Consider the following 27,732-nt stretch of genomic DNA (forward strand, 5'->3'; position numbering starts at 1 on the left):
CACCAACATATAAATAATAAAATGAGAATCTCAAGAGAGCATTTGAGAGCCAGCCAAAATGAGTCGTTTATAATATTAACCAAGGAAGTCTTCATGCTATGGAACGGCTGGAATCCAAATTGAAAAGGCTCACACAAGTCATCAAGTTGCAGATAACATGATCCGAGTGACAACAACACATCCCAGGATTTGGGATTAAAATAATAATAATAAAGATTACAAATAGAATGGAAGTTTTTCATACCTAAAGGACCAAAGCCAAAGGTGTAGAAGAATCGGCTGCAATTTCCTGGTTACTAGTTGTCAGTGACATGACCAACAGGCATCATTGTCAAACAAGAACAATATGAGTAACAGAAAGACGGGCGTTGGTAAGTAGTGAGCAGTAAAACAAAAAAAACCCAAAACCCACAAGGATTTAAGATAGTCGTGATAGTTAACCACACATTAGATAAAACACCACAAGACAAATTCCTATTAAATTTTTTTTATTTCACGCCTGAGTCATACACAATTCACTACTGTTTTTTTTTCTTTTGTTGATTTGCATGCACATTTATTCACACTATACAATGTGTGGCAGATGTCATTGGATATTGCAGTTAAAGCTCAGGTATCAGAACAGAGAATGAGGATTAGACTCATAGTTCTGGCAGTCCAGGCATGGGAAACTTTCCAGCAAAAGCCTCAACTTCAGCTCGGATTTCTGCGATTCTCTTTTGGTATTTTTCCTCCTGAGCCAATGTTTCCTTGAACTCCTTCAGAGTGGCTTTGGGGTTCATGCTTGTCTGGATCTCAATCGTTAACTGAATGCCTGAAGCCAAAGAGACAAATTATAATGTTGATTAAAATGACAATACTTACCTTTATAAATAATAATATATTGTAAAATGCAAGTAGCTCACATCTGTGAATAAATTCTGCAACCACACGGAAATCCTCCTCCACTAGCGCTCGTGACGTGAGAGCAGGAGAGCCTAAACGGAGACCGCTTGGGCGCAAGGCACTCTTATCACCTGCAATGTGTAAAATCACAAAACAGAGGTTCTCTTATCTTGTTTTTTTTGTTAAAAGTGTGCAGTGTGTTCTTAAATATTAATTGCCAATTACTAATAATTCAATTTAGTATAAATATGGAGGTGATTATAGAAAATTGCATGCGCCGACTGGTTGAGAAATTCGGACTATTTCTCGATAATCACGTCGAGCGACTCGGCAAAATGGTGGCCAATAGCTTTGTCACTGTAAATGAGGAAGAATTACAAATGATGAAAGAAAATGCTGTTCCTAAAAGCACTAAAGATACTACAAAATTTGGTCTAAAACTGTTCAAAAGGGAAGATGGAATTGTGATTTATTTTATCGATTTCAAAACAAAAGTATTTTATGTGAGTCGGCATAGATAAGTGACAAGTCTGCGCCGTGCCGTTATTAGATCAGAAACACTTTATTGCCAGGTATGTGGACACACACGAGGAATTTGACTCCGGTTTCACTTAGCCCTCATAGTACAAAGCAGGTGGCGGCACGGTGGTGTAGTGGTTAGCGCTGTCGCCTCACAGCAAGAAGGTCCGGGTTCGAGCCCCGTGGCCGGCGAGGGCCTTTCTGTGTGGAGTTTGCATGTTCTCCCCGTGTCCGCGTGGGTTTCCTCCGGGTGCTCCGGTTTCCCCCACAGTCCAAAGACATGCAGGTTAGGTTAACTGGTGACTCTAAATTGACCGTAGGTGTGAACGTGAGTGTGAATGGTTGTCTGTGTCTATGTGTCAGCCCTGTGATGACCTGGCGACTTGTCCAGGGTGTACCCCGCCTTTCGCCCGTAGTCAGCTGGGATAGGCTCCAGCTTGCCTGCGGCCCTGTAGAAGGATAAAGCAGCTAGAGATAATGAGATGAGTACAAAACAGATAAAAAGCGTATACACAAAACAAACAACAAAAAATGGGGTACAATAGGTGCATAGTGCAAAGTAATCCAGGTAAGTCAAGTATGAAATAGATAAATAAACAAAGTATACAGTGTGCACAGAATGACGGTATGAGTGTTCAGATATTTTACAAGTGATATGACTGATATACGAGTCTGGTTTTTAGCTGCTTATTACAGAAAGGATTTTCTGTTTTGGTGCATAGTGCAAACAGGCTTTCGTCTAAACCAGGGAACAGGGGCGCTGCACCCTCTTACTCTTGGCGTGCGCCCCCTTACCGAAACGCCGATTGAACCCCAAATCACACTTAGGCCATGCACTTTATATGCTACTGCACAACATGCAATCTTTCTCAAAACGATCTTTTCTCCGTGAAAACATCCCAGCGACACCATGTGACAATGTGTCTGATCATCAAATACGTTATAATTACTCCAAAAATATTCCAATCATAGTAGATACACCGACAGACAGTGCAAAAACAATCCGAACTGGCGGTTTCCAGACTGAGGCGCCATGTTGTTTACTTGTCGCGGCTGCTCTCGCGAGATTTGACATGGGTTACATACAAGGTCAGCTGACTTGTAGAGCGAGATTTCTCAAGACTGAATGACCTTTCACCCACCGGGGCGGGAGCTTTTGACAGAAGTAGTTCGCGGGTTGTTTTTGTTGACACTTGGGCATTTAAAGATGTCATCCAGCAGCACGAAATGAAAGAAAGCCAAAGACTGTCCGGGGCAGATGATGATTAACCCCGCCGACAGTAGTCGGAGGGGTTATTATTTTCACCTGCGTCAGTCTGTGTGTGTGTGTGTGTGTGTGTGTATCTGTCTGTCTGTCTGTCTGTCTGTGTGTCTGCAAGATATCTCAAGAACCAATGGATCGATTTGGACCAAATTTTGTACATGTGTTGCCAATCACCCAGGAAGGAAACCATTAAATTTTGGAGGTCAAAGGTCAAGGTCATGGCAGAACTTCGAAATTTTCGCCCAATGTATTTTAATAAAGAAAAGGCGGGGTTTGCACTCGTTAGAGTGTCCCTGTCTAGTTACTTCTTTCTTTTTCAATGTTGACAGACAATTTGTTACAATTTCCCTCTCAGATAGCCTCAGAATGTCCCATTGGAGCCTCAATTTTTCAAAGGCTTCGCACGGTGGGGGGGAGACGGACAACTGGCACCATCCCCCCCCCCGTCGCTTCGCTCCCTCGCCATGGTGAGCGCCCTCATACTAAATTTTTCTAGAAAAAACCCTGGTGCAAAGATGAAATAGTAAATATAAATAAGTATAATAAGCGGAAGAAGACGAGACGAGATAATATAAGTAACAGTGAGCACAGAATGACTGTATGAGTGTGCAGATATTTTGCAAGTGATATTACTGATATAGGAATCTGGATTTTAGCTGTTCATCACAGAGACAGCCTGAGGGAAGAAACTATTCTTGTGTCTGGTTGTTTTTGCATACAAAGAGCGAAGTACCGAGGCAACCGTCCGCGGCGCCATCTTGGACAAACCAAGATATTACATTTTCATGCTGCTTTTGAAGATTGAAATAAATTATTTAAAAAACTTTTTTTTAAATAAATCACCTGTGTATTTATACTAAAACAATTATCCGCTTCAAGCTCAGTGAATATTGGTGAATAATAACCTCGACTTCGTCTCTGCTATCATTCACTTCACCTTCGGCAAACCACTGTTAATTATTCAATCAGTAAAGCAAAACATTCACAGCAGTGCACCACAAGGACACTTGATCACTCAGCTCGCTTTGATGCAAGAAAATAAAACCTGATAACACATATCGTCACCTGGGCAGGTATTCTTGTTACAAGCAATCGCACATGCCTCCAGCACCTTCTCCGCCCTTCCACCATCAGTTCCATTTGGACGGAGGTCAAGCAAGATCAGATGAGTATCAGAACCTCCTGAGAGCAGATAAGACAGATAATTGGTCCGGTAATAAAATGTACAAAATTTCTGCAATGCAAAGTTGGTCTGTTTCCAGACAGATCACAATTTAAATTTTATTAAAAATTCCTCCGAGAAGATATTCATAGGACAGAAGGTACGACGAATACTGAATGTGGCAAGTGAATCAAAATCAGGACAAAAGGCTTCCCCGTGAACTTAGAATGAATTTACTCCCATTAGTAAAACGGGCTTTTGTGAAACTATTTACTCCCGAGAAGTTCTTGTGAGACATGTGACCACTGCAACTGCAACTTGTTTTTGCACTATAACCTTATGTAATCAGATTTCCTCTAAGGTCAATATAAACCATTACATAAGTTTCTTACACATTTTCACTGCATGACTGCAGATGTCATAAAAAAAAAATTAAGTGTTCTGTTGGCAGGTAAGCCATAGCAAAGAAACAAAGTGAGCAGCATACACTGCTCTGGCAAACTAAAAACACTTCACTTCATAGCCTGAAAATGACAGTGGGGCAAAAAAGTATTTAGTCAGTCACCAATTGTGCAAGTTCTCCCACTTAAAAAGATGAGAGAGGCCTGTAATTTTCATCATAGGTATACCTCAACTATGAGAGACAGAATGAGAAAAAAAAATCCAGAAAGTCACATTGTCTGATTTTTAAAGAATTTATTTGCAAATTATGGTGGAAAATAAGTATTTGGTCAATAACAAAAGTTCATCTCAATACTTTGTTATATACCCTTTGTTGGCAATGACAGAGGTCAAACGTTTTCTGTAAGTCTTCACAAGGTTTTCACACACTGTTGCTGGTATTTTGGCCCATTCCTCCATGCAGACCTCCTCTAGAGCAGTGAAGTTTTGGGGCTGTCGCTGGGCAACACGGACTTTCAACTCCCTCCAAAGATTTTCTATGGTGTTGAGATCTGGAGACTGGCTAGGCCACTCCAGGACCTTGAAATACTTCTTACGAAGCCACTCCTTCGTTGCCCGGGCGGTGTGTTTGGGATCATTGTCATGCTGAAAGACCCAGCCACGTTTCATCTTCAATGCCCTTGCTGATGGAAGGAGGTTTTCACTCAAAATCTCACGATACATGGCCCCATTCATTCTTTCCTTTACACGGATCAGTCGTCCTGGTCCCTTTGCAGAAAAACAGCCCCAAAGCATGATGTTTCCACCCCCATGCTTCACAGTAGGTATGGTGTTCTTTGGATGCAACTCAGCATTCTTTCTCCTCCAAACACGACAAGTTCAGTTTTTACCAAAAAGTTCTATTTTGGTTTCATCTGACCATATGACATTCTCCCAATCCTCTTCTGGATCATCCAAATGCTCTCTAGCAAACTTCAGACAGGCCTGGACATGTACTGGCTTAAGCAGGGGGACACGTCTGGCACTGCAGGATTTGAGTCCCTGGCGGTGTAGTGTGTTACTGATGGTAGCCTTTGTTACTTTGGTCTCAGCTCTCTGCAGGTCATTCACTAGGTCCCCCCGTGTGGTTCTGGGATTTTTGCTCACCGTTCTTGTGATCATTTTGACCCCACGGGGTGAGATCTTGCGTGGAGCCCCAGATCGAGGGAGATTATCAGTGGTCTTGTATGTCTTCCATTTTCTAATAATTGTTCCCACAGTTGATTTCTTTACACCAAGCTGCTTACCTATTGCAGATTCAGTCTTCCCAGCCTGGTGCAGGTCTACAATTTTGTTTCTGGTGTCCTTTGACAGCTCTTTGGTCTTGGCCATAGTGGAGTTTGGAATGTGACTGTTTGAGGTTGTGGACCGGTGTCTTTTATACTGATAATGAGTTCAAACAGGTGCCATTAATACAGGTAACGAGTGGAGGACAGAGGAGCCTCTTAAAGAAGAAGTTACAGGTCTGTGAGAGCCAGAAATCTTGCTTGTTTGTAGGTGACCAAATACTTATTTTACCGAGGAATTTACCAATTAATTCATTAAAAATCCTACAATGTGATTTCCTGGATTCTTTCCCCCCATTCTGTCTCTCATAGTTGAGGTATACCTATGATGAAAATTACAGGCCTCTCATCTTTTTAAGTGGGAGAACTTGCACAATTGGTGGCTGACTAAATACTTTTTTGCCCCAGTGTATATGAAGAAATTAAATTAAGTGAATTCTAGAGTCAACACCATGCAAGACTGCACCAGGAAAGCACCAGCTCTTTCGCTTTACTGGAACATTATAACTTCCCGAGCACTTTGTATAACAGAAGGAATTCCTCCCAGAGTTATATTCATCTCATTCAGCTAGTTTAGATCCAGATTTGTTTTCAGATGCTACCGAGTTAACAGTCCAACTCCTGGGTCATTATCATTATCAGCCCTGCTGTAGACATTGCATTCTTCATCCAAGGTCGTTCCCTGAGCTGTAAAGAGGGATCTGTTAACATGAACGTCTGTGTTGTACGCGCTCAGCTCCACAATCAAACATTTTAGCTGAGCTGCCAAGTTGTCCACATGAATTAATTTTAAGGATGTACAACAGTATTCTTAAAGTGTATTATGATACACAGATTCGGTATTTTGCACATTTTATGCACCAGTTTATTTATCTTTGTTTTCACTTATCAAAAAACCCCCATCAAAGCTGGAAATGTAATTTGTAGCATATACAAGTTTACTGAAATGCAGTTTGCTGTATTCTTTTTTTTTATCCATCAGCATTTATTTGCTCTAATAAAACATTGGTTTTTGCTTTAATTATGGAAAAGACAGACTGACTACTTCCACCAAGTCCAGTGGAATTTTATCAGCCTTTCTACAATGTCTGTCTCATCTCTGCAAATAAGAGGCAGCTTGCAGTTGCTAGTAAATGATAAACAAACATCAAGCTTACCGGTCACAATTTTGTAGCCCTTTTCCATCAGAGCTGCTGACAAAGCCTTGCAATTTGCCAGCACTTGTAACTGGTAGACCTTGAACTCTGGAGTCAGTGCCTGCTTCAATGCTACAGCCACTCCTATTCATCAAACCCCAGAAAATAAAAAGCATTCATTGGAAACACACAGTCCTGTGCAAAAGTCTTAAGCACATGTAAAGAAATGCTGGAGACCAAAAATGGCTTAAAAATAATGAAATGTTTCAACATGAATAAAAAAATACTATTAAGAGCAGTAAGCCTTATAAATGAAACAAATGCCTTGCGTTTCTTGCACGTAGACCGGCTGTAGGAGCATGTACGGCCGGTCTACGTGCAAAAAACGCAAGAAACGCACGGAGGGCACGCGTATGACGTGCTGATTTTCGAGCCGTAGACTGGCCGCAGAGGTTCTTTGTCATGTCAAACAAACTCTATGGGCGCTTACGTTTTTTTCAGGTTGCAAGACAAACTTACGGCCAACGTGCGTCTTTCTCCAAGAACAAAAAAAAACCCGCAGCGATTTGGGAAATGCCAAAAAAAAAAAAAAAAAAAAAATCACACGGCCAAAAAATCGTACGTCCGGTTGTGACCTAGGCTATAGTCAATATTTGGTGTGAGACGACCCTTTATTTATTTAAAAAATAAATAAAATAAAAAAGTAGTCTCAGGTACAATGAGTGCAGTTTTACAAGGAAATGAGCTGTAGGTTTTTCTGAGCATCTTGTGGCCCTTTTCCACTACCCTTTTTCAGCTCACTTCAGCCCGACACGGCTTGCGTTTCGACTACCTCAGAGCAGCACGACTCAGCTCGCTTCAGCCCTACTCAGCTCCCAAAACTCGCCCGGTTTTGGAGTGGGGCTGAAGTGAGCCAAACCGAGCCGAGTGGGGCTAGGGGCGTGAGCAGACACTCCCCTGTGCACTGATTGGTGAGGAGGAGTGTCCTCACACGCCCACACACGCCCCGCGAGCACGCTGGGATCTGTAAACACCGTAAACCCGGAAGAAGAAGAATTACGAGAATTTCTGAAGCCTTATGCGCCTCGCCTCATCTATACGCTCTTGCCAGTATCTGTTGGCGTTGTCGGTGACAAGAAGCCACAGCACCAAGACCGGCAACACTAACGACTCCATGTTTATTGCTTACTATCCGGGTCGTGAGACTACCACTTAAAAGGTCACTGATGTCACTGTTTGCGCCGCCTAACGACATCACGTGACGTCCACCCACTTTCGCTAACTCCACCCAATGTGTCCACCCACTTCCAGCCAGCACGGTTCAGCGCGGTTGTAGTCGAAATGCAACTCCAACAGCCCCACTCAGCTCAACTCAGCCCAACTCAGCACGGCACGGCTCAGCCCAACTCAGCCGCGTTGGTAGTGGAAAAGCGGCATTGCAGAACCAGCCACAATTCTTCTGGACACTGTCACACTCGCGTCTTAATTTTGCAAAGTTTGCATGACAAAACAAAGTTTGCGGGGGGGGGGATTGTTTGTGTGCCTAAGAATTTTGCACAGTACTGTACATCAGTTCTCAATATTGTTGATATGTTTTATTTTGAATTCAACAGCATTTGGTGAAAGTGGGTCCACCCCCTCTTTTGGGCAGCCATGAGCAACCTTCCCTAAAGGACAGAGAAGCAGCTTTGGGACCAAAACGTTGCCAGAATATTTGTGGGTGGGGGAGTGAATGAAAAGCACTTTCTCCTCCCTCTGTATCATGACTAAAATATCCTTGTGCAAGGCACCAAACCCTCAACTGCTCCCTGGGGGCTGCAGCATAGCTGCCCACTGCTCTGGGTGTGTGTGTGTGTGTGTGTGTGCGCACTGTCTGTTGTTGCCCAAATGAGGATAGGTTCCCTTTTGAGTCTGGTTCCTCTCGAGGTTTCTTCCTCATGTCGTCTGAGGGAGTTTTTCCTTGCCACAGGCTTGCTCATTGGGGATAGATTAGGGATAAAAGTAGCTCATGTTTTAAGTCGTTCAAATTCTGTAAAGCTGCTTTGCGACAATGTTTATTGTTAAAAGCGCTATACAAATAAACTTGACTTGACACTCATTGCTCACTTGTGTGCATGTGTGCACGCACGCGTCTCTTCATTGCTTCAGATGGGTTAAATGCAGAGAAAGAATTTCACTGTGCTCTAATGTGTATGCAACAAAGGCTTCTTCTTCTTCTGAAATTACGGTTTGTGTTCCTCATACAGGTGGATCTGAACCCACACTTTAATCTGTGACACTGTAAAGTACTGTATGGAATAGCTGTCCAAATATACATGCAAGCAGTATCCTAATCCAGAATTCTCAAAAAAAAGATTCCCTTGTTTAGCCACCCCTATTTTACCTCCTTGTTAAAATTATATTAAGGGTAATTACATGTGGCTATCTGGGAAAAGCCTGTTGGATGTCACTGGGCCTGAATTCTAGCAACCAGCCAAAAAAACACCCCACCCACCACCATGCAGTTGGTTTTCTACATATATCTTCAAGGGAAAAAAAAAAATTAGAAAATGTTTTTGCTTGCTTGTCAAGGTTTCTACAAAAGACCAGATTAGGTAAATAAGGAGATAAGCCCGTTTACAAAAACACAGCTGTGAAAAAGGCTGAAGGCTCTGAATAAAAGTGAGTATAAAGACAGATGTTCTATTGGCATATTGATTATTTTTATAGTGTTATTTAAATCAAAATCAATAAATAACAGTTACTTAATTGAGACAAAGCAATGTTTTTGCATCATTCAGTGAAACTGGAATGCAGTCTTTAAATGTTTTTCACATTTTTTATTGAATCAGATTTTAAGCTGCTTTTTTTCTTCACTTTATCTCTCTGTACCTAGGAGAAACAGTACTGTGCAAAAGTCTTAAAGCTATACAGCCTTTCGATTTCATAAAATCATTGAAATTTAGTTCCCTCTGAAATTTGGTCATTGTGATATGTTTATTTCTGTAATATCTCACAAAATATCAGGCCATTCTGTGGCTGGAAAGTTATTTAATTTGAGGGGATTCTCTAGCAAATAATGTGCATGAAATTTGTGATTATGAAATCCCACAATGCCTTGCGTGAACGGGGAAAGCCCAGCACGTGATGCATGACATAGGTGGGGTTTACATTAGACCGTATCAGCGGATCATCAGATTAATGTTTTTAAAATGATTAGCGTGCACACAGCAACGCCAATACACGATTCGCCTGCACACAGCAACGCCAATACACGGATACGCTCGGCTCAGCAGGCATCCTGCGCTCCAAATCACTCCGCCCTGAACAGCGAGTGCCCTCTGGAGGGTGCGCACTCCGGCCCTGCGCAGCTCACAGAGTGCGCGAGTGAAGCGCACGAGCAGTGATTCGGGACTGAGCCGCTGTGTGTGTGATCCCAGCGCATATCACTTACCACTTGCAAGTGGAAGGATGGCAAGCCTAAAGACAATCATAACTACACAATGGGCAGTATTTGCATCAGTATTTGCAGTATTTTCATACTTTTATACTCTTTAATGAAAGGTGATACAAGGCGGAAGTCCGCGCCGTTTTTCAGCAGTCGCGTCACATGACCAACGCCAGCGAATCAGGAAGGTGGATGTCACAGTGACGTTGTCCAATGACGACGCCAGCTAGAGCTCAGCACAGCGTATCCGCGTATTCTCAATGTTTTCACAGCACCGGACCAGACACGATCCGGATTGAATACGTGGACCCTGGCGGATTCCCGTTTCCCGGCGTTTTAATGTAAACGGACAGTGCATCCGCGAAGAAAACGGGACAGATACGGTCTAATGTAAACTTGGCCATAGTATCTTGTTTTGTATCATGGTGAAGCAGGAAAAAAATAGCAGAGAATTTAGCGGCATGTGGAGATAAATCATTAACTGTTCTATTTTAAAAAACAAACAAACAAAACTAATAAAATTGGAATTCAGTGATTTTAATTCAGTAGCTTTCGGTGCACTAAACAAAAATAATTGGGTGTCAGGGAAAATTCTTTTTATGACCTACACTTGAAAAATCTGAGAGGAAGTCTACTTTCAAGGCATTTTTTTTTAAAGTACAAACTTTGTTCTAGATTTTTATTTGATAACTTCTGCATTATCAAGTCAGTACAAAACATTTTAGATTCTAAAACAGTTTACCAGTCAAAAAAAAAAAAAAAAACACCTGGTAAAATTTGTTAAAATGCTATTTTACTATTAACAGACGAACCGAGAAGTAGTTGTCAGTGTGACAGGTCTCTGAAACTAATAAAAGACAACAGTGACATGCAAGAAAATAAAAAGAAACACCTTTGCATTTCCTGTCAGAGTTATCGTCAGAGCTATTGATCAGAAAGTAACTAAATTGATAAGTTAGGAGATACTAAAATCGGTTACCTGCAATGGCATGGTTATGAGGTCCTCCCTGCAGCCCAGGAAACACAGCCTGATTGATCAAACTCTCCAGGTTGTACAGAGTTTCTTTCCCGGTTTTTGCATCCACACTGCGCACGCCTAACAAGCAACATTTTCACACATTGAAACCGATATCTCACACACACAAAATCAGCTTCACTGTACAATCTGCCCTTTGTCCACATTCACAAAGTACCAACCTTTCCTGTAAAAGATGATTCCTGCTCTGCAGCCTCTCAGGGTCTTATGGGTCGTTGTGGAAACAATATCACAGTAATCAAAGGGAGATGGAACCACTCCGGCTGCAACGAGTCCACTAATGTGTGCCATATCAGCCAGCAGGAAAGCCCCATTATCATCCGCTATCTTCCGCAGACGACTATAATCCAGGTTACGCGAGTAGCAGCTGGTACCTATGAGAATAAGACAAAGCAGCTCAGTACAGTGGAGCAAAAAAAGTATTTAGGCCAAGTTTACATTAGACCATATCTGTCTCGTTTTCTTCGCGGATGCACTGTCCGTTTACATTAAAACGCCTGGAAACGCCGGGAAACGGGAATCCGCCAGGGTCCACGTATTCAATCCAGATCGTGTCTGGTCCGGTGCTGTGTAAACATTGAGAATACACGGATACGCTGTGCTGAGCTCTAGCTGGCGTCGTCATTGGACAACGTCACTGTGACATCCACCTTCCTGATTCGCTGGCGTTGGTCATGTGACGCGACTGCTGAAAAACGGCGCGGACTTCCGCCTTGTATCACCTTTCATTAAAGAGTATAAAAGTATGAAAATACTGCAAATACTGATGCAAATACTGCCCATTGTGTAGTTATGATTGTCTTTAGGCTTGCCATCCTTCCACTTGCAAGTGGTAAGTGACTTGCGCACAGCAGCTCAGTCCCGAATCACTGCTCGTGCGCTTCACTCGCGCGCTCTGTGAGCTGCGCAGGGCCGGAGTGCGCACCATCCAGAGGGCACTCGCTGTTCAGGGCGGAGTGATTTGGAGCGCAGCCGCTGAGGAGGAAGCGATGAGCCGCACTGACACATTTCAACTTGCGTGCCGAATTAGTCATGTGATTAGCGTATCCATGTATTGGCGGTGCTGTGTGCACACGAATCGTGTATTGGCGTTGCTGTGTGCACGCTAATCGTTTTTAAAAACGTTAATCTGATGATCCGCTGATACGGTCTAATCTAAACCCCACCTTAGTCAGTCACCAATTCTGCAAGTTCTCCCACTTAAAAAGATGAGCGAGGCCTGTAATTTTCATCATAGGTATACCTCAACTGTAAGAGACAAAATGAGGAAAAAAAATCCAGAAAATCACATTGTCTGATTTTTAAAGAATTTATTTGCAAATTATGGTGGAAAATAAGTATTTGGTCAATAACAAAAGTTCATCTCAATACTTTGTTATATACCCTTTGTTGGCAATGACAGAGGTCAAATGTTTTCTGTAAGTCTTCACAAGGTTTTCACACACTGTTGCTGGTATTTTGGCCCATTCCTCCATGCAGATCTCCTCTAGAGCAGTGATGTTTTGGGGCTGTCGCTGGGCAACACGGACTTTCAACTCCCTCCAAAGATTTTCTATGGGGTTGAGATCTGGAGACTGGCTAGGCCACTCCAGGACCTTGAAATGCTTCTTATGAAGCCACTCCTTCGTTGCCTGGGCGGTGTGTTTGGGATCATTGTCATGCTGAAAGAACCAGCCACGTTTCATCTTCAATGCCCTTGCTGATGGAAGGAGGTTTTCACTCAAAATCTCACGATACATGGCCCCATTCATTCTTTCCTTTACACGGATCAGTCGTCCTGGTCCCTTTGCAGAAAAACAGCTCCAAAGCATGATGTTTCCACCCCCATGCTTCACAGTAGGTATGGTGTTCTTTGGATGCAACTCAGCATTCTTTCTCCTCCAAACACAACAAGTTGAGTTTTTACCAAAAAGTTCTATTTTGGTTTCATCTGACCATATGACATTCTCCCAATCCTCTTCTGGATCATCCAAATGCTCTCTAGCAAACTTCAGACGGGCCTGGACATGTACCGGCTTAAGCAGGGGGCACTGCAGGATTTGAGTCCCTGGCGGCGTAGTGTGTTACTGATGGTAGCCTTTGTTACTTTGGTCCCAGCTCTCTGCAGGTCATTCACTAGGTCCCCCCGTGTGGTTCTGGGATTTCTGCTCACCGTTCTTGTGATCATTTTGACCCCACGGGGTGAGATCTTGCACGGAGCCCCAGATCGAGGGAGATTATCAGTGGTCTTGTATGTCTTCCATTTTCTAATAATTGCTCCCACAGTTGATTTCTTCACACCAAGCTGCTTACCTATTGCAGATTCAGTCTTCCCAGCCTGGTGCAGGTCTACAATTTTGTTTCTGGTGTCCTTTGACAGCTCTTTGGTCTTGGCCATAGTGGAGTTTGGAGTGTGACTGTTTGAGGTTGTGGACAGGTGACTTTTATACTGATAACGAGTTCAAACAGGTGCCATTAATACAGGTAACGAGTGGAGGACAGAGGAGCCTCTTAAAGAAGAAGTTACAGGTCTGTGAGAGCCAGAAATCTTGCTTGTTTGTAGGTGACTAAATACTTATTTTACCGAGGAATTTACCAATTAATTCATTAAAATCCTACAATGTGATTTCCTGGATTCTTTCCCCCCCATTCTGTCTCTCATAGTTGAAGTGTACCTATGATGAAAATTACAGGCCTCTCTCATTTTTTTAAGTGGGAGAACTTGCACAATTGGTGGCTGACTAAATACTTTTTTGCCCCACTGTATACTAGGGGCAGTAACGATGCAACATCATGTAGTTTCGTTTTATACAAAGCTCTAAACAATCAAACAATACATTCAATACTCAGCATAATAAAGCGGGCTTTTCATCATAAAACCCTGCTTTTATTACACGAGGCGTAATAATGGCTCACAACAGCTTCCTCTTTATTTTGAATCATAGATTTTTACATTCAGCAGCAAGCAGAAGCTGGAAGATTCCCCCATTAAGATCTGATATTTCAGCTTCCAGTTAAGTGGCGATTCTGTTGGTCAGAGAGTGATGATGGAAACATTACAGTGTACCAGATGGGCCAAATATATGTACAACACATCAGTGCTAATATCGCAAACATACAGCTATAAGGTGTACACAAACGAAGCAAAAACACTCTGCTGTACTTATCCAGCATTTTCTCACAGATTCAATCCAGAATAAGATATACCCTGTCCACACTAGGGATTTTGTACCGATACGAAACTACTTTCATACCGCAACACCTGTCCACACTAGCAACTATACCAGTACTGTAGCGGTATAACTGTATGGGTTTCGTACCGGTACAGTATCGGTATTGTAGCGCTTCGCTGTAGTGTGGACAGATGAAGCAGTTCTGTATCGATACAAATATAATGCGCATGCGCAATGAATCATTCCTACTTCTTCCGGCAATACGCACGTGCTTTCCAGCTGTAAATAAAATGTCAACATGGCTCAAAACGACCGTGGAGCTACATGGAGCAAAGAAAGGAGGGAGGGGAAAAGAGGGAGGAAGAAAGGAGGAAGAGGGAGAGAAAGGGAGGGGAAGAGAAGGAAAGAGGGAGAAAGGGAGGGGAAGAGAAGGAAAGAGGGAGAAAGGGAGGGGAAGAGAAGGAAAGAGGGAGAAAGGGAGGGGAAGAGAAGGGAAGAGGGAGAAAGTGAGGGGAGAGAAAGGGAGATTCGTTTTCTTTGTTTCTTTCTCAACTGCCTCGCGCGTTTTATACGATTCGACTGAATAAATGACCACCAGAAATACAGACTGTACACTGACAACAAAAAGCACACACACGTTGTTTCATATTCTCGGAAGGAAGTTACTCGGTAACCACGGAAACATTTCGTGCACGCGCATTTCAACTACCGTGAAAGAAAACCGCAAACATTTCTCGCTAGTGTGGACAGATGCACTAAACTGTACCGGTACACTTTGTATCGATACAGTTATACCACTTTCGTACCGATATATATGTGAACACAGCAGAAATCACCATGTCGATTGGGAAGTCCATTCAGTTTCTGAGAACGCAGGATTCAAAAACACATATCTGGCAACAGAGAGTTGCGTGACAGTGTGAAAAGCCCCATGGTTGAGCCACCTCAGTGAAAGCTGAGCCAGGATTAATTTAGTTCCATTCTGATGCAGAGCTTTTGCTTCGTTACATGCTGCTCAGTCTGGATGGATCGCTCATTGTATTGAGTCTTTATTAATTTAATCGCTACTTTTATAAACGTTTTAATCAACTGAAAATGGAAATCTGAGGCACACATTCGGGGAATACTTATGTTTGCTGTATCAAAAATGTATCGTATTAAAAGGCACCACTGTACTGAAATCATAAATCTCATCTCATCTCATTATCTCTAGCCGCTTTATCCTTCTACAGGGTCGCAGGCAAGCTGGAGCCTATCCCAGCTGACTACGGGCGAAAGGCGGGGTACACCCTGGACAAGTCACCAGGTCATCAGAGGGCTGACACATAGACACAGACAACCATTCACACTCACATTCACACCTACGGTCAATTTAGAGTCACCAGTTAACCTAACCTGCATGTCTTTGGACTGTGGGGGAAACCGGAGCACCCGGAGGAAACCCACGCGGACACGGGGAGAACATGCAAACTCCGCACAGAAAGGCCCTCGCCGGCCCCAGGGCTCGAACCCAGGACCTTCTTGCTGTGAGGCGACAGCGCTAACCACTACACCACCGTGCCGCCGAAATCATAAATCAAATTTGATTTTTGAAACCTCTGTATCTTATGGAATTCTTTGTTACAGTGATGAAATAAATAACCAGGTTGTCTCACAAACCTGCAATGATCAGTTTTGGGTGGAACAGACGAGCATTTTCCTCTAGTCGGTCATAATCGATGTAACCAGTGTCTGGGTTGACCTAAAAAAAAAATGGGGGGGGGGGGGGGGGGGGGGGGGGAAGTCATGTAAAAATCACACTACTGATTCAAGATACACTCACTGGCCACTTTATTAGGAACACCCATCCACCTGCTGTTTGATGCGGTTCTCTAATCAGCCGATCCCTCGACAGCAGCACAATGCATCAAATCACACAGATACAAATCAAGAGCTTCAGTTAATGTTCACTCCAAACATCAGAACGGGAAAAATTGTGATCTCAAAGTGTGACTTTCACTGTGGCATGGGTGTTGGTTTGAGCCAGATGGACTGGTTTGAGTATTTCAGAAATTGCTGGTCTCCTGGGGTTTTCACACACAACAGTCTCTAGAGTTTACACAGAATGGTGCACAAAAAAAAAAAATCCACACAGAGTGAGCGACAGTTCTGAGAGTGGAAACGAACGCCTTGTTGATAAGAGAGGTCAGAGGAAAATGGCCAGATTGCTTCGAGCTGCCAGGAAGGATATAGCAACTCACAGCAACTCTTTACAACTGTGGTGAGCAGAAAATCATCTCAGCATGCAACAGCAGAAGACCACACTGGGTTCCACTCCTGCAGCCAAGAACAAGTTCTTATTAAAGTGGCCAGTGAGTGTATAATGATTTACCAGTCAGAGAAAAAGTTAAGCAATAGAATGAACCTTGTACGGCATCGACTCAAAGAAAATGGAGGTGGCTGAAATTTTTTTCTTGTCCGTCATAAATCCATGGGTCAAGTGTCCACCATCAGGGAGATCCAGACCCATGATCCTCCCATGAGGCTCCACTACTGCGGTGTACACAGCAAAGTTGGCAGGTGACCCTGAACACAACATGTTCATGAGTAACCTTTGATACGCAGAAGACCAAGGCCAGAGTTTAAACCAGCAAATGTCCAAACTTACTTACCAGAATAAGGTTGCACATTCACACCCCATTTCTCCGGGTCAAGACCGTAAACCTTCAGTGCTCTTTGCTGACAGAGACGCTCCAGTTCATCTATATGTTCCGTGCCACCATAGTATCTAATGATATTTTTGGCAAGAGCAGATGTTTAGAATTACAATATACAGCATATAACAAATACTAAATACCTTACCCAATATTTACCTCTGGCCAGGATATCCTTCTGAATACTTGTTGTTCATGCATGAGCCCAGCGCCTCCAAAACAGCCCGACTTGTGAAGTTCTCAGATGCAATGAGCTCTAAACCATTCGTCTGTCTCTTCTTTTCCTTCTTAATGATCTCAAATATCTATTGACATGTTTGGCATGGATACAGAATTTGTTTAACCCTTATCCTTGATGCAACATATTAAAATAGCAAGTTTACACAGCAACATACCTCAGGATCATTGATGCTGAGTGCTTCCTGCAGCATCCTGTTGTGAGACTCCCATGCATCTTTGTCAATGCAGCTGTTGTGTGCCATGTTCTTTACATTAAAAAAAAAAAAAGTTAGAATGACAAAAAGTACAGTAGGTTTTCAAAGGCGTATGACACAATCTTGAACGTTTTCTCCGTCTACCAGTGTTCAACTGTTAAATCTACCTTTAAGAACTTGGAAAAAGGATGCCCAAGGAATTCCAATAGGAAGAATTAGTGTCAGCTGTTTGCATTTGTTCAACATTTGCTGTAACTACAAGTTCTACACTTATATATGGCCAAAGGTTTGTGGACACCTGATCATCACATCCCTAAATACTTTTTGAAGATCCCATTCCAGATTTAGTTCCTTTTTGTTATTATGATAAGCTCCACTCTTCTGAGAAAGGCTTTCCAATATATTTTGGAGTGTGGCTAGATTTTGGATATGTTCATTCAGCTACAAAGGGTGACATGGTAGGGCAGTGGTTAGCACAGTCACCGCACAGCAAGAAGGTTCCAGGTTTGAACCTCATGGCCGATGGGGGCCTTCCTGTGGGGAACTTGCATGTTCTCCGTGTCTGTGTTGGTTTCCTCCCACAGTTGAAATACAAGCCAGTGCATGCATAGTGTTGGTCCCAAGCCCAGACAGATTGAGGAAAAGTTGCGTAAGGAAGAGCATCTGGTACAAAAACCTATGCCAAATCAAATATGTGGCTCCGGATGATCCTAAACAGGAGCAGTCGAAAAAAGTAGTTCATTCAGCTACAACTGCATTACTAATATCAGATGCTGATATGGAGTGAAGATGAGGGGTGCGGTCAGTGTTCCAATAGACCGTTTGCACTTACATCACAAATCTCCCATGATGCTCTCCGATTTTGTTGTGCCCGCCGTCTTTGTGGCATAGGATCCATGCCGACCGAGGAGAGTACATTGGCAAACTGTAATCTTTCGCAAATATATCACAAATTGAGTAATAGTGACAAGGTCAGGTACAGGGAAAAGATAAAAGAATGTTCGGGGTGGATCCGTACAGCAATGTTGTAGAGTATGAAGACGATGTACGAATGTGGCCAAGTGTGAATTACACGGACATTGTGAATTACCTGGTGTTAACTACTAGCTTCGGCACTGGGAAGCAGATGGTGGCATACAAAAGTTTAGCACAAGTTTACTGTAAGAATCTAGTAGGTTCCTGATGTGGGCAAATGTTACGCTAAACACACACACAAAAAAAAACCCCACCCCTAATTATCGACATCTTCTAAGGCAATGTTTTACCAAGCTATCTACCTACATTTTACTGGGGCTTTGTGCTATGCATTTGTAACTGCAATATAAATTGGAGTAGTGCTTACATGTATATCACTTACAATATGTCACATCTTTATATATATATATATTTTGTCTATGGTTCATATAAACGGTAGAAATATAAACTTACCCTTTACGAAATGATCTGCACATGCTCGTACATATTTGTAGCTGGTCTCTTATGTCCGATCTGTTCAGATTTGCAAGCCGTTCAGTGCGTTTACATGCACATAGAGAAAATCAAATTTCTGCCGTAGCTCGACTGAAATCGAAGTTCTAAATGCCATGGAAACACCGTAGCTCGGCTGAAATCGAACCGAACTGGATTTCTTGTAATCGAGCTACGCGACCTAGATTATGCGATTGTAGCCGAGCTACTTAGTGCATGTAAACCCTGTCGAGCTACGTAGTCGAGCTACTTACTTCAGCACTGCCCCTTCCGGAAGTGAAGAGTGACGAGACCACAAGCGGGAAACACAACAGCCTCGGTCGGCATGACAACAGTAGTAGAAACGTGCACTTCTGGAGCAATGAGGAGATAGAGTTCATGCTCATTCAGCTTAAGGAGTTGAAAATATATATATCTCGATGTTGCTGTCCTCGTCGTCGTTCTTCTTGTGAACACGCAACTGATAACTTTGTTTATACTCTTGAATAGCTCTTCTTCATGACGACAACCGGAAGTGTACCATCACGATGGGGTGTGTAGCGCCACCTGTGGCTCGGGTGCACAATGTACCTCACACAATAGCTCGATTTCCTTGTGTGCATGTAGGATTGGATTTCTCTGGCACCCCTGCTGGGACCCTTAGCTCGATTACCGACAGTAGCTCGATTTGGATGTGCATGTAAACGCACTGACTGTCTCTGCCGTCTACGGGTTAGATCTTCCATTTGGGGTCCTTCTCGCATCTTAACAGTGGGTAAACTAAACAATCTGATTCCAGCCTTAGCAGAGTTGTTTGCGCAAATTTGCAGCATTTCGTATTAAGGTACTTGTTGCTATGCATGTGTCATTCCACAAAGATGGCGGGCACAGCTAAATCAGAGAGGATCACGGGACATGTGATGTCATGTGCAAACGGTCTCTTCATCCCAAAGGTGTTCAGTGAGATTCAGATCAGGAATCTCAGGTTCTTCCGCTACATAGTGAATCAGCCATTTTGTAGTGCTGCTTGAATTCTCAACTGTAAACCTTATTCACTATACGGTGCTCTGCAAAAGTGTCACGAGGCACACCAAAATATAATGGTAAGTAAAGCAAGTTGTGCCCTACATTGATCAACTTAGACCATCATGCATTATGGCCCGTCTTGTGAAAATGTTGTCAGAGTTGCAGAAAAAGAGCCATCGGATGTCTACGATGGAGCAAAGACATGTTGTACACGTGCAAGTAGTGTTTGTTATTGTAGTTTTATATACAAAGTCAGGAATTGTCAGAAGTTCAGTCATATGGAACCAGAGCTAGTGAATCACTTTTAATGAAGTTAAGAAAGAGAATAAATAAAAAAGTTATATGTGCACAGACGTGCTATAAAGTTTTATTTCAGCGTTATGAAGAGATGTCAATTACAATGTGTACCTAATCAAAAACAGCAACATTCTTGTCCATGGGCTCACACATGTGATGCAGATGTTTGAGATAATAATTACGAATCTACGAATTACCTCCAAGTAGTGTTCAAAATGCATCAACAGCCTTTATCCCTGCATGAGTCTTCTATGTCACAAAAACAAGTGAGCAAGTCCGAACACAGCTCATGTCTTTGCGGGGTGCTTTGTACATGGGGCGTTGTCACACTCGATCAGTTTTGGACCGCTTAGTTCAAGTGAAGGGAAATTGTAATGCCACAGCAAACAAAGACATTCTTTTATCTTTACAGGAACAGTTTGGAGGAAGACCCTATACTGGTGTGATGGTCAGGCGTCCACCCTGTAGACAGGGACTTCTTACTTAAAGCAGATACGCAGAACCATGGCCTCACTTTCGTTTATAAATGCCTTGAGACCTCAAGAATGGCACAGGAATAGTTTGAAGCGCCAACAATAAATCTAATATAGTAATTTTTACGATTAAAGTGATTCATATAGGTAGCGGTCTGAGTGAATGACCTTGACGTCCGCAACGTCACAGCAGGAAGTCTATCGGTCTCATCGCCATTTCCGCTATACTAAAACACAGAGCTGACTGCAAATTCGATCCTCCATTTTGAGCTAATTTATCGCCATGCCATGCAGATGTGTTGCTGGCGAGTGCAGCAACACGACAGAAGGTGGATTTACGTTGCATTCATGGCCCAAGAATGTTCAAACTGCAAAGATTTGGACGCGTTTTGCGAGAAGTTCACGGGCACATTGGGCGCCTGTGAAGTGGTCTCTCCTCTGCTCTGCACATTTTACTGAAGACTCGTACGAGACCTCTGATCTGTTGAGGAGCGTTGGCTATAAACCCGTATTGAAAGAGGGTGCAGTACCAACAATTAAATACAACTACAAGAAAAGGAATGCATTTTTTATTTATTTTTTTAAAAACAGAAAGTAAATTCAGTAGCACCAGTTCTCCCGGAGTGTGAACCGGGGTTGTTGCTAAAACCCGGGACGGAATGGGACACATCGCTCGGGCAGTGACCTCCCCACGGTTGTTGCTAAAACCGGTGACGTCCCGGGTTTTAGTAATTGCCTGAGCCGAGCAGTAATGGCGGAATGCCCAGCATGAAGAAAACAGTGAATGAGTGGAGCAGCTGTCTTATTTCTAAACTGGACATCACTGCCATCTCGCCCTTACATGGAAGAAGTGAATGAACGGAGAACTGAACGAACAACTGAAAGTCAGATTGTTTCAAAAACAATCGACCACAAGACCGGCCTTCAAGAAGCGAGAACACAGACGGGTAAACTCCGACTCTCATTTGGATAAAAAAACAATACGTTGTTTACCTGCATTTAGATTAATACATGTAACATGTATTGTGTGTAAGTTCCCGGTATAAGATTATTTAATTTGCTTCAGAATGTGATTGTCTCAGTTCATCTGATTATTTAATTAGCCTTTTACGTTTCCTCATCTTATCTCATTATCTCTAGCCGCTTTATCCTGTTCTACAGGGTCGCAGGCAAGCTGGAGCCTATCCCAGCTGACTACGGGCGAAAGGCGGGGTACACCCTGGACAAGTCGCCAGGTCATCACAGGGCTGACACATAGACCCAGACAACCATTCACACTCACATTCACACCTACGGTCAATTTAGAGTCACCAGTTAACCTAACCTGCATGTCTTTGGACTGTGGGGGAAACCGGAGCACCCGGAGGAAACCCACGCGGACACAGGGAGAACATGCAAACTCCACACAGAAAGGCCCTCGCCGGCCACGGGGCTCGAACCCGGACCTTCTTGCTGTGAGGCGACAGCACTAACCACTACACCACCATGCCGCCCCTTTTACGTTTTATCAGTGAAAATGCATGCATGTACATGTATGCTGCATAAGTTATAACACCCATCCTGTTTTAATGAGAGTCAATCCACAATCAATGAAGTCAAATCAGTCTTAGTTAAACAAGTCAGTAACGGTATTTCTTACTTTCAACGTAAATTTTTATTTATATGACTTTGGTCTATAGCTGTAAAAGGCCTCGGCCTTAAAAGTCATAGGCAAGGGTCAGAAGTGGAACGTAGAATATCAACTTTATTTTCTAGAAGACCAACTCAAAAAGCAAATTCAATCTTCCTGGTGTCTTATTTGCACCCTAAAATTGAATAAAACGGTTAAAATATACTGGTTTGCGCAAGTTCCAAAAGTTTGTTTACATCTCACTTACGTGCACTTTTACCGCCAGGGGACCGTCGTCGTGACATCATTCAAGGCAAACAGACTGGGAGCAGTTCTGTTTACGCTTGTGAACCGAGCACACGTGTATGGACTTTGATCGTGAGAGGTTGTGTAAAATGTCTGATAGCGATTTTGAAGTAGGAACTCTCCAAACAGTGTGTGAAATATCTTGCAAATCAGAAATGGCCAACAGGGCTCTTAACTTTTCAACGTTCATGGCCAGCATTAAAAGTTGGTGGCCAGTGTGAATATATGACCCTCGGATGCCTGATGCACATCTAGTGTGTGTTTTTTGAAGTTCTGTGAGCCCAACACAAGAGGAGCATTCGCATTCTTGTGATATTTGTCAGTTTTCAGTCCGGGTTTTCTAACAGCGTACGGACCATAAATTGAACGGCAAGGTCAGCAAAACATCAGGTTTTGTGTATTTGAGTACAACAACCAACTGTATGTCTGCAGCCAACCTGGTTTAAATGTCCTCTCCCGCTTTTCTTCCTTATATCGCTTCTTAGTAGCTTTGATTTCTTCTTCTGTTTTCTTCTGCTTCACTTTTTTCTCAGGCAAACCCAGAAACTTCCACATGATTGTCATGAAAAGGTGAAAAAGCGCACTCCTGTAGAATCTCACGCAACAATGTCGGCAAAATGTAATGTGATAAACTGCTCATTTAAGAGATGGCAGCTGATTCGCTTTCGTTTTACAGATTTGTGACGTATCTGACAAAATAACCAATGAAAACAGTCCTTGCAAAAGGTGTACGTGTCGTGTTAGGGACATACAAGCATGAAATCATCAAAATGTATGTTCACGGGTGGGCCAATGTTTGTGGCATGACGGACTCGCTACTTTTTATAGTTTATGGCCCGATAAAAAAGTTGATAGCGTCGGGCTACCAGGCATGCGGTAATTTCGCACACTGTCTCCAAATTGAATATTGAGAGGTGAAACCATAGATGTATGAACCTATGGCCGTTGCAAAGCAATCGGTGAATGTGGCTCACTGGTTTGACCGTGCGGCCTCGGAATCGGACAGCGACTCGGCCGACTCTGATCGCGGTGACCCCGGACCTCAACAAGACTCGCACCCAAACGATTTATCCTGCTAGCTATGATAAATTCTTACTTTCGTCATAATATTAAATAACAGCCCTTTTGAAGAATAATTAAACCACACGAGCGCACACACAATCCCTATAATATAACGTGGAATTGTTTATATTGCTAATAGTAATACAAGCATTATACTATTTATAGCCTACTCTAAGCGAGGAAATATCCCTTTTGACTCATTTCCACAATGATTGTACAGGATCACTGAGGATTCTTGACTTGTCAATTGCAAGCAAAGGTGAAAATGTTTACCTCCAATCTTCTCCTTTTTGCTTGAGCATTGCTGCTCCGTTTCTTCTTTGACTGCTTGATTTTGTGTTCGAATTTTGTTGGAACAGCCTGAGGTTTGAGCCTTCTCTGTCCGACACTGACACCTAAACTCTCCAACAGATGGGGATTCTTCAAAAATCGAATCAATGCTCCCCCCTCGAAGTGATCGGAGCACAGAGTGGCATATTTACCCGGCTGCCAACCCTCTCGCTTCACGCGCACAATCCACTTTCTCCGCCCCTTCTCCTCTCTCGGAAAAAGGTAAAAACTTCTTCCTGAACCGGTCCCGTTGTTATAGTTCACTAAACAACAATAAGGCATGGAGTTTTTCTTTGGAAATTCCCGAACGCACGTCTGCACTCAAGCAGAACAGCAATGCAAATAAACGGAAGTGGACTCAACTCAAGCGATTTGTTTGCCACAAATGACGTCACGCGCCGAGTGGTCACGAAAATGGCTGAGCAAAAATTCACTGCGATCCGCGCTAACTCATCTCATTATCTGTAGCCGCTTTATCCTGTTCTACAGGGTCGCAGGCAATATATATATATATATATATATATAAATATAAATAAAGGAGTCATTCAGGATTCAGCCATGTTTTTGCTGAATCCTGAATGACTCCTATTTGTATAAACAGCCATGTTTAAACAGTTACAGGTGTTTAGCTTTCTCCTGAAATCTCATCTCATCCCATTATCTGTAGCCGCTTTATCCTGTTCTACAGGGTCGCAGGCAAGCTGGAGCCTATCCCAGCTGACTACGGGCGAGAGGCGGGGTACACCCTGGACAAGTCGCCAGGTCATCACAGGGCTGACACATATCGCGTCCAAATGGGCAACGATCTGTAAAATATCAGGTCCATATGGCAACGCAATGCTTGCTGAAAACGATGCAATACACATGCCACACCTCTAGGGGCGCTGTAAGACGGTCCCTTCGGAGACACCAGAACAATAGAAGTAGTAAGGACGCATGCGCATAAACTATTATGCGCGAGACTCCATATTAGCCACAAAGTCAGGAAAATCTGTTCGTAAAATTACATTATAATGACCAAATACAATGAAAAGTATTTTTCCAGTCTCACCTGTGAAAGGTAATACCATGTGATCTCGTTTGGACGGTAAACCTGTAGGTACAGTTAAAGGCAGCGCATGAATCTTTATTCTCCGCTTTGACCTTTCCAATATCGCGTCGAGGATGACGTATGATTCTACGCGGAAGGCGGCGTCTTTAATGGTCCGGAATAAATTGAATGCTACACGTTGATGGATTAATTTGCTCCTCTATGCCCTTTTTGAGGAATGTATTGTCGGACTTAAACCAACATCTGAAGAGGTGAGATCGCTCCTTTTTTTCCCTATTTTTGCTGGCGGGATTGACTCTGCCCTAAGGGCAGAGTCTCTCTCTCTCTCACTTTGCACCATTACACAATAAATATTCACAGTGAAAATATTTTGTAAGCGCATTTCATGAACCAAGTTATAGGATTTGTTGACAACTCGCATCGCAATGAGAAGATCATTGGCACTACTGGTGTTAAGAATCAGACCATTTCATAAATGAATATTTTGCTGTAGAGCTGCAGTGTTTGTACAATTGCATGTTTTTGCTTCACTATTACTGTCACTATTCTGCTTCTTGCATTACTACTGTGAACTAACACTGAACATAATAATAATAATAATAATATCCAAGCTCGTGTTTCACTCTCACTAGTGCTCTGTGCTCTATCCTGGTGATATCCTGGTGATATTCGTTACACTTCTACCTGGCGTGAAGGACTCAGTCATGTGGTTGTGACGTCATCGTAAACAAATCCGTTCTACTCATCCAGACGACTTCACAACGGCAACGTTGCCAGATCTTTCCACTCTGGAACCCGTTCTCAAAAAGATTGCGTTTTGGGCACCCAAAACGCCGGTGCCGTGTGGACGCCAGGCCTAAACGATAAGCAATTGTATCGGCGTCACCTGAATCCGTTGCCGTGTGGACAGGGCCATAGACACAGACAACCATTCACACCTACGGTCAATTTAGAGTCACCAGTTAACCTAACCTGCATGTCTTTGGACTGTGGGGGAAACCGGAGCATGCGGACATGGGGAGAACATGCAAACTCCACACAGAAAGGCCCTCGCCGGCCACGGGGATCGAACCCGGACCGTCTTGCTGTGAGGCGACAGCGCTAACCACTACACCACCGTGCCACCCCTTTCTCCTGAAATGTTTTCTTTTATTTCTTCTCCCTCAGGGTAGTAAAACTCACTTTCACTGTGAACACTGTCGTTATCGCTGTCCATGCTGTGTATATATATATATATATATATATATATATATATATATATATATATATATATAAAACACACACACATTTATGCAGCATACAAGAGTCAAGGATAGAGATACTATCCACTACTCAGAAATTTATTTAAAAATAAAGGTTCTGCGTATCTGCTGTAAATACAGTAGTATGTTGTGTTTTGGCAAAGCAGAAGCTCATCTTCACAAACAGGGAATTTCCGCTTCATGATGGACAACAGTGATTTCACTGCTAGTGAAAATGTTAATAACTCAGAGACAAAATGAGGGTCTGTTGAGTTGCATAAAGCAGATATCTGATCGCACATGGCCTCGTTTCCCGGTTCAACATGATGCAACTACAGCAGGAGTGTCATCTGCTAACATCAGGTCATATTCACTCAACCGGAAACAGTAAAGTGAAGTGTTGTAACTGAATGCATTCTCAGTCTTTATAATATAGCAAACAAACAAACACACACATTAAGCCACTGCTGTATTAACCACGTGGTGATCAATCTAGTTAGCAGCATGCTATCCTAGGGTACGCTTGCTAACACTATAAACATGGATTTAATCCAGTCTCGATATCTACTGATCACTGTAGACAACGTTGCCTGAAGCGATAATATGCCCTATTAGTGCTATATTTCTTGTTTATTTTTGAAGATTAGATTAGATAAATTTTTATTGATCCCTTTGGGAGGGTTCCCTCAGGGAAATTAAGATAACAGATAAACAGAGAAAAGAAATAGAGAAAACTTCTAGATAAATTAAATTAAAATAAATTATTTACATATACAAATATAAAAGAATAAGATATGGGGAAGAGAGGAAGGGGGGATTAAACATTTACACCGAAACATATTACACCGAAATTAAACATTTTATGCAGCAACATTACATCATCTTACCTTTACCACTGAGAGAGAAGGCAGTTGCAGGGATTATGTAAGCTTTTCATGCAATAAGATCAGGATTCAAAGTTTAGAGAGAAAGAGCCTAGTCCTCTCCTCTCTTCACATAAGAATAATATCAGCACACACGCGGCATAAGCGTTCCCACTGAGGGGCGGGTTTACACCACGCCAACCTGTCAATCATTACATCCTGACTTTAAAAATAATGATAATTTTATTATCTTCTTAACCAAGCAGACTAGTTTCGTAAACTTAGTTCTGAAAAAAGGCATTCTGAGTTCAGTACTCTTGTTATGGACTCTAACAGCAGCAGCATCCAATGACACCCATTCCCGCTTCAATGTGCTGTTTAAACAACTACTACTACTATTTGTACTACAACAAGTGTTCTATAAATCTAAATAATAATAATAATAATAATAATAAATGGTGATGAAATCGTAGAAATGAGCTGCAACATGCTTTTTAGAAAGAAGAGCTTTGCAGCTGTTTATTAACTTTTCATCCAGTCGGAACTATATCCAGGCAGCACAATGCGCAGGGGACTCAATTGCGTGCGGACCA

General features: G+C 42.7%; 1 protein-coding gene across 2 annotated transcripts; it reads right to left on the reverse strand.

The window, feature by feature from the left end:
• Nucleotides 1-471: 471 nt before the first annotated feature.
• Nucleotides 472-27,331, reverse strand: LOC132900757 (serine hydroxymethyltransferase, cytosolic-like). Of its 2 annotated transcripts, none has more exons than XM_060943033.1 (12): nt 27,164-27,331; nt 17,397-17,486; nt 17,161-17,306; nt 16,960-17,075; nt 16,713-16,873; nt 15,968-16,049; nt 11,318-11,530; nt 11,100-11,216; nt 6,715-6,837; nt 3,734-3,850; nt 906-1,016; nt 472-814 (listed from the first exon to the last, which is right to left on the reverse strand). In XM_060943033.1, the coding sequence occupies exons 2-12, from the start codon at nt 17,481-17,483 to the stop codon at nt 642-644; spliced, it is 1,446 nt and encodes a 481-aa protein (XP_060799016.1). In that variant the 5' UTR covers nt 17,484-17,486; nt 27,164-27,331; the 3' UTR covers nt 472-641. The 2 variants fall into 2 exon arrangements, with proteins under 2 accessions (XP_060799016.1, XP_060799015.1); XM_060943032.1 differs by lacking the exon at nt 27,164-27,331 and adding an exon at nt 20,402-20,463.
• Nucleotides 27,332-27,732: the final 401 nt, after the last annotated feature.

This window comes from Neoarius graeffei, chromosome 16 (genome assembly GCF_027579695.1).
Source record: "Neoarius graeffei isolate fNeoGra1 chromosome 16, fNeoGra1.pri, whole genome shotgun sequence".
NCBI lineage: Eukaryota > Metazoa > Chordata > Actinopteri > Siluriformes > Ariidae > Neoarius > Neoarius graeffei.